We start from the raw sequence: 8,019 nt of genomic DNA on the forward strand, positions 1-8,019 counted from the left end.
TTTGCTGGGGACAATGTAGGCCACTCTAAAATGTGCAGTTTTGTCAAACAACATAATGCTGCAGATGAAGCCCTTTTGTGTGGAAAAACTGATTCTGATTGGCTGGGCCTGGCTCCCCAGTGGGTGGGCCTGGCTCCCAAGTGGGTAGGCCTATGCCCTCCCAGGCCCACCCATGGCTGTGCCCCTGCCCAGTCATGTGAAATCCATAGATAAGGGCCTAATGAATTTATTTCAACTGACTGATTTGCTTATATGAACTGTAACTAAGCAAAATCCTTGAAATTGTTGCATGTTGCGTTTATATTTTTGTTCATTATAAGTACTGCTATCTTAAACTACTGTGAACAGAAAATAGATTAATGTTAAATATCCACAGCCAAAATGGGCTGGTTTTATAATATAATGTCCTTGCCTTCAAGTTTGTCTTCAACTTCATCTTCAAGTATTCAGTGTAATGGTCTCTGAACCAAGATTGAACCATGATTTTGTAGAGAATTCCATTTTGGATTTTCTTTCAGCAGCTGGTGGCAAAGATAGCTGGGGTTTCCCCTCCTTTGCTGGGGGGGTCCAGGGGCATGCCCCTCTGGGAGAGAAGGTAACTTCTGGTGACTTTTTAAAATGAATTAAAATGTTATTATTTTGACATCTGAAATATAATTTTCCCTTTAAAATCATTATAACCTGTAGCCCAACTGATGCAGCATAGCGGCTTTAAATAAATAAACTGAAGCATGGGTTTGCCAATCTGCATTTACCACATTGAAAACCCCCAAAAGACTCTGAATTCATCAAATGCTAAAAATATTTGTTGTAACGTGTCACTCTGACCTTAAAAGCAGAAATAAAGTATTATGGTAAATATGGTACTTGAATAGTGGACAGGAATGCAGGAATGAGAAGGCAGGAATGAGAAGGGAGATGAATGCCTGTGCTGCTCAGACTCGCTGCTGTCAGATTCAGAGATGTCCTACTCAACATGTTCCAGCACAACACTCCCTGAACACTCACACAGTAACAGGGATCTCAAAGCAGACAAGGTAGATGTAGGAGTTGACACACTATGTGAAGTGTACATAGACCAGTTTGCAAACGATTTGAAGGATTTAATTGTTGAACCACAATCCAAATGGTACCACACACCATAAGGAATAATTACTGAATACATTGAGCCATGTTTTAAAAGATGAGAGATGCAACAACTAAGTGAAATACTGAAGCACTTCTATCTGATGGCATATTATATAAAACCATGAGGACTTTGCTGCTTGCAGAGCTGGGTTCTGTGCTCCCTGCTGGTCAGGGTATATTAATGCCATGCAACCATTCATCATGTTTGACATTTCCCTGTATCCTGCATGGCCAAATTAATAGTTATAGATTTTTTCAGCCCATTGTTTGAAGGCACCCGATCCATACACGCAGAGCCATGTATCCCTATAGCTACCAATAGTAAGCCTATAGGATATACGTTTGATAAAACTTCAATAAACCATCCCTGTTCCTGGAGGGATACCCTCCTGTAGGTTTTCACTCCAACCCTAATCTAGCGCACCTGATTCTAATAGCGGGTTGATAAACGGATCCAGGTTAGTTACAACTGGGGTTGGAGCGAAAATCTACAGGAACAGGGTTGGAGACCCTGTCATATGAATGAATGAATTAATTAATGTTCCTTCCTATGATGCACGATAAGGGAAGCAAACTGTGAGCCAGTCTAGACATTCTATTTCTAGGGGACTCTGCTCAGCTTGGATTTCATTGGCTAGTTTCACCGCCATGGCGCCAACCCGGAAGTTGCTGAAACTCGAAGGACAACAAAAGTAGATAGCGAGCAACTGTTACAGTTGGTTTTGTTAGTTTATTTTGTGTTAACGTTAAGGCAAGAGTTAATGGTTAAAATACGTATGTGGTTAATAGGTAGTCCGTTAAGGTAAAGGTAGAACTGTTATCGTTTTGTGTTTTGTATTCCTAACCACAGTAGCCAGCACGCTTGCTAACGTTAGCAACACTGCCCCTCAACGGACAGACCAGGGTCAGGTGATTATCAAATTATTGATTAATTGAAAAAGTTATTGGCGCAGAAATCAAACCAATTTGCAGTAACATGGAGGACAGGACCAAGGAACTCGAAAGATCCGGCGGTTGCTTGAGTGTCGGTCAGAATTCAGAAGAGGCGACACCAACCGATGGTAGCCGCCAGAACAGTGTTGACAACGATGGATCGGAAGACCACGATGGGACGTCCAATAATGTTGACTCCGAGGATGAGGTACAGTACTGGAGACTTGGACAATATCTAGTGTCTTATATTGCTAGTGGCGAGTCATAATATACTGTTATGAATATGGTAGTTACATGGTAGCTACAATGGTTTGTACTCTATAAATGTAATGCACTGTAATATGGAATTACATTGTTTTTACATCTTTTCACAGCCTGAACTCCCTCTTAATCAATTCTACCCTTATATCCGCTGTGCTCTCTGCTGCGGATTCCTCATTGATGCCACCACCATAACAGAGTGTCTGCACACTTGTGAGTTACGATAATTAAGATGAACATTCCTGAAATATGACTGCAATCACTTCAGGCTCATCACATCAGTCATAACTGCTTTGTTATGTGTTTTCCCTTTCCCAGTTTGTAAAAGCTGCATAGTGAAGCACTTCTTCTACAGCAACAGGTGTCCCAATTGCAGCATTGTGGTCCACCAGACACAACCACTGTACAATATAAGGTATTGGTTTATTGTAGTCCCCTGTAGCTCAGTTGGTAGAGCATGGCGCTTGCAACGCCAGAGTTGTGGGTTGATTTCCCACGGGGGCCCAGTATGAAAATGTATGCACTCACTAACTGTAAGTCGCTCTGGATAAGAGCGTCTGCTAAAATGAGAACAACAACAAAAAAGGTAAGCATGCCTGCCTGACGATATCTAAGAGCACACAGGCTCTTGTCTTGTTCAATTGTATCAGAGGTTTTGAATTTGAAGACATCGGTTCATGTTGTTTATAACAGTTGTTCAAAAAGAGAGATCAAAGGTTGTTTTTCTGCTAGTCATCATTCGTGTTCTTTAAAGATGACGTTTCTATGGTTACCCTCTCCCTGCTGGGGAGTTACCTGGTACACAATAGCCAAGTGTGACGCACAGGTACTGATTTGTCTGTCAGTAGATGCCACTGTTATCCATTTCAAGCACTCGCTTGTCTACTGAATCGCTGTGCACAACTCTGCTTTCTGCACAGTCCAAAGGGGCACAAATGTACAGATTACTAATGTGCAAACTAGGGCTGTCCCAAACAAAAAAATATATTGGTTGACCAAGAGTCATCTGTTCCAATCGATTGGTTTACATTTTTTAATGTGTATTTTTACATATATAGACACCCTATGTTTGAATAAAATAAACTATATCTAGGCTACTGAGCTTGTCTGATACTTTCAGCATGGCGCTTAAAAATGAAGACACAAAAAATCTCTGAAGCTGGAGACTCTTATCTCCTTCACTAACTTTAAGCATCAGTTGTCAGAGCACCTTACCGATCACTGCACAGCCCATCTGAAATTAGCTCACCCAACTACCTCATCCCCATATTGTTATTTATTTTGCTAATTTGCACCCCAGGATCTCTATTTGCACATAATCTCTTGCACATCTATCATTCCAGTGTTAATACTAATTGTAATTATTTTGTACTATGGCCTATTTATTGCCTTACCTCCATAACTTGCTACATTTGCACACACTGTATATATATTTCTGTATTTTTTGACTTTATGTTTTACCCCATATGTAACTCTGTTGTTGTTTTTATCGCACTGCTTTGTTTTATCTTGGCCAGGTCGCAGTTGTAAATGAGAACTTGTTCTCAACTGGCTTACCTGGTTAAATAAAGGTGAAATAAAGAAAGATGGAGCCAGAGATCAATATATAGCCTAACCAGAAAAAACCCTGTTCTGACCCTCGTCCTCCTGCTGCCCACTGCTACTGGCCTTTGCAGATTCTGCATTATGCTCCTGAAGTTGCCGTTAATAGGCTACACTAGGGGTCGGCAACCTTTTCCATTTGGATTGCCAAGTTATCGTACCATTTCTACTGATCTGCGTTGCGTGCCAGTTATGATTTTCATGTGCACATTTCTGTGGAACAGTTTAATTTCATTTATAGTAAAGTCTTCATATCTCAAAATGTCATGTGGTTAATCAAAATTATATCTTAATGAAAAGGATACAAATCTAAAAGTAACTTCTATTGCCAATATGTAAAAATAGCCTACATAAAGACAACAAATAAAGACTTTGCAGCCCGCAAGTAGAAAATATCCTGATAAAAATAAGTATCCTATAAATCACATTGGCTACAAGGAACTTGAAACATTGTATCAACTATTGTTTTAACTTGGTCAGGCCTGAAGCTCCTGCTAGCAAACTTGCAACATTGTATAAATGTGAGCTCCAGACAGACATAGCTGTAGGCTATTTGCGCAAGGGATAAGAAGTAATCAGGTAGGACTATTTTAGGATGTTTCCACTGGATCAGAGCATGACATTTTTCCCCCTTTCATGCTGAGTGGTACTCGAAAGGAAGAGAGCTGGAAAGATTTTTCACATTTTTCCTCGTTGAGGAACTATTGTCATTCTCAATGGATGTAAAAACAGACTTTGTTTACTTGCTGTTTGAGGTGAAGAAAAAATTACTTTGAGTAGCTTATATATATTTGCCACTGCTCGACTAAAAAAATCTCGGTCGACCAACAGCCTGTCGACTAAATGGGTGCAGCCCTAGTGCAAACTCATTTTAAATGTAAATGTTGCCACGATAAACTGACATTTTCACTGAAACAACGTGTGCAGAAGTCCGCTTTGCAGTAGATAACTATAACTCTCCCATTGGCCCATTATCAATGATAATGGGGGGCCAGTATGAAAAATAAAAAAATAATGTATGCACTCACTTAACTGTAAGTCGCTCTGGAGAAGAGCGTCTGCTAAATGACTAAAATGTAAATGTAAAAATCTATAGGCTAATACTCAGTTATACACAGGTATGTAAATACTAACTGTATGGTGGGTATTTTTATCTCTCCACAGGCCTGACAGACAGTTGCAAGATATTGTTTACAAGATGCTGCCACATCTAGAAGAAAGTAAGTATCCACAAGCCTTCCATTTCTCACATTTTGCAAACCGCCACATGTCAATCTTTTGTTCTGCAATTAAGATAAATATTGTTCTTACTCTTTATTTTCTTTGCAGTGGAGAGAGCAAGGATGATAGATTTTTACAAACAGAGAGGACTGGAGGTGCCTAAACCAGGTATAAAATACCTATTTATTTTTTGTTGCTGTTAATTGTTTTTGGCAGATATTTGATGGAGCTTTGATTATATGAATGGTTTGCATATTTGAAGACTGAAGACAGCCTCTACCTCTGGTGTTATCCATGTCAGTCTCTGTCTGTCTCAATGCTGTGTGTGGAACATTCCCCTAATACTACTGTAACTCTCGTCTTTCTCTCTGACCTCAGTGGTGGCATCCCCGGCGGTCCCTGTGCTGAAGAACCAGAAGCAGAGGAGAGAGTTGCTTCCCCAGTCTGTCTTCACCATCCCTCCTGAACTGGACGTGTCTCTGCAGCTGGAGTTTGTGGGGTGAGTCTCTCCCTAGCATTAGCGTCTTCTATTTGAGGGATGGGGGATATTCAGTGAAATGTTATTGTTTATGTTTGTCTCTGGTCATTCTTGCCTCCCCAGTAGATTGTGCTGTTCTTCCATTGAGTGCATAGGGACTAGGACGAACATTTCAAGTTATAAGATTGATGGTTAACTTTACAAAATTGGTTGCAGGGATTAAGAAAATTCTATGTCATGTTTTGTTTTGATCCAGAGCGGAAGAAGGCATAAACAACTATAAGGTAATTACTGCTGACAAGCTCTTTTCTCAAGTTTTAATGACAGTTGTATGAGACTGTTAAAAGAAATAACAGTCACAGCGATAACGCTGCTATCCAGCCACTATATAGCAATGGTCATACATAAAGTAATGTTGTGAAGTTGAGTTGTTTTAGTTATATTGATATATTGCTCAAATGAATAAGGGATTGAAATCTGTAACACTGGTGTCCCTGGCCAGCCTTTGGAGAGGCGGTACGTGCGAGTGTCGGGCGAGGCCACCGTCCGCCATGTGGAACTTTTCATCAGGAGGAAGATGGAGCTGAGTCCCACCTGCCAGGTCAGTGGGAGGAGAATTCACGTTGACTTTACCAGGATGTCTGATGAGGTTATGAACTATTTCTGAAAGGGAAACCTGGCAAGATGCCCGATAGGGAAAGGCATAAATATGTACATACAGTATATCTCCTCGTTATAATGTGAGAGTGCGCTCTGCTTCAAGAAAGAGGCATGTTGTGTATATACCTGTGTGTGAGGAACCCATCTCAATCGCATCCCCTGAAATATACCTTAGTGACCTGCATTGTTGCAATGCCGGGGCACTCTAGGACAAGCAGCCAAGTGCGAGGTCGATGCACGTTAAGCTCATCCAAGGACAGTGAGAGAAGTGTTCTTGTGTCTAATATGAAAGTGCAGAGTGTAACAACACAACCTGGGAGCAGAGCTACCTGTACGTGTTTAGCAGTAACACACCTGGACAGGGATTATAGGCTTAGGCTGATTTCTTGGCACTCACCGGCTTCGTCTGGGAGTAAGATCTGCAGAGGACAGAGGAAGGGTAACTACCCCAGAGCTCAGAGTGATCTGAGTAGCAGGAGAACAGATTGTAAGCACTGTCACAAGCAGTGACATTGTCCAGAGTTCTGTTCATTTTTATTGAGATCAGTTCTAAACGAGGAATGGAAATGTGATTATTCAGGAATACTATTTCTGTATCTTATTGAAATTGATCTCTCTCAGGTGCCCCCCCCCATTACATTTGAGTCATTTAGCAGACACGGTTTTCTAGAGTGACTTAAAGGAGCAATTAGGGTTAAGTGCCTTGCTCAAGGGCACATCGGCGGATTGTGCACCTAGTCGGCTTGGGAATCGAACCAGCGGAATTTCGGTTACTGGCCTTAACCGCTAGGCTACCTGCTGATGACCCCCATGTACGTTGTCACTCGGTGTGTCACTCTCATATGATGTCATGCAGTCTATCGAAATTATATGATGTTGTGTTGTGGTGCAGGTGGATGTTGTGTGTGGAGACCACCTCCTGGACCGTTACCAGTCGCTGCGAGAGGTTCAGGGCTCCATGGGAGACGATGCTCTACAGGTGGGTCCACTCAAAGACCCTATGTACTCCTAGTCACTCTTTGGTCTGGAAATAGCCCTGATATTGTTAGCCTCCATTTATGAGTTTTTACTGTGTTTTTATTCCCAGGATGGTCTTTTGGTTCTCCACTTTGGACTGGTGCTGCCTGCTCACATGTGAGCAGGGGAAAGTGGGATGCATGTGATCCTGATATTAATGCTGACCTTCAGGGAACCATGGTCTTCATTCTGCTACTAATGCCTTACAGAATCAAGTCTTCTCCTCTCTGCCTACTTGCCTGACTATTTTCAGTAAATTGCTGAATCCAGGGTCCAGGTGTCTTCTTCTGTAAATTGGTAGGGTTATGTTAGGATTAGGTTATAGTTTTATATCTGAGAGACTGAAGTGATTTCAGAGGGCTCAAAGAGAAAAAGGATCTGTCATGCTACTACTACCAAAAGCTCATGTTTTTGCTACACTGTAGTTATGAGTTGAATGTACACTGTATCTGTACGGTTTCCTTGTTTTACATCATACATAATTTAAGCGCTTTGAAAGTTTGTACAGCCTGTCTATAAATGCTTATTGTCACTTCATGTGATTGTCTTGAATATTGATGAACCGTTTGAGTTTTTCCTGACCAGAGTTTAGAGACACACAGCTGTTACTTGAAGATAATTCAAACAGGCCTTTTTGATACATGTAGTTTCTCAATATTAACACTAATAAAATACTATGCAATATATTATATACCCATTTTGTGTTTTATTGGGCTACA

General features: G+C 41.1%; 1 protein-coding gene across 1 annotated transcript; it reads left to right on the top strand.

The window, feature by feature from the left end:
• The first annotated feature begins 1,735 nt into the window (after positions 1-1,735).
• On the top strand, positions 1,736-7,975 carry pcgf6 (polycomb group ring finger 6). Its single transcript, XM_041866967.2, has 10 exons — positions 1,736-2,269; positions 2,436-2,535; positions 2,641-2,737; positions 5,089-5,144; positions 5,254-5,313; positions 5,524-5,644; positions 5,880-5,907; positions 6,126-6,224; positions 7,176-7,262; positions 7,371-7,975. Exons 1-10 carry the CDS (start codon positions 2,105-2,107, stop codon positions 7,419-7,421), a joined length of 864 nt encoding a protein of 287 aa, XP_041722901.1. The 5' UTR covers positions 1,736-2,104; the 3' UTR covers positions 7,422-7,975.
• Positions 7,976-8,019: the final 44 nt, after the last annotated feature.

The sequence above is a fragment of the Coregonus clupeaformis genome, chromosome 37 (assembly GCF_020615455.1).
Source record: "Coregonus clupeaformis isolate EN_2021a chromosome 37, ASM2061545v1, whole genome shotgun sequence".
Classification (NCBI taxonomy): domain Eukaryota; kingdom Metazoa; phylum Chordata; class Actinopteri; order Salmoniformes; family Salmonidae; genus Coregonus; species Coregonus clupeaformis.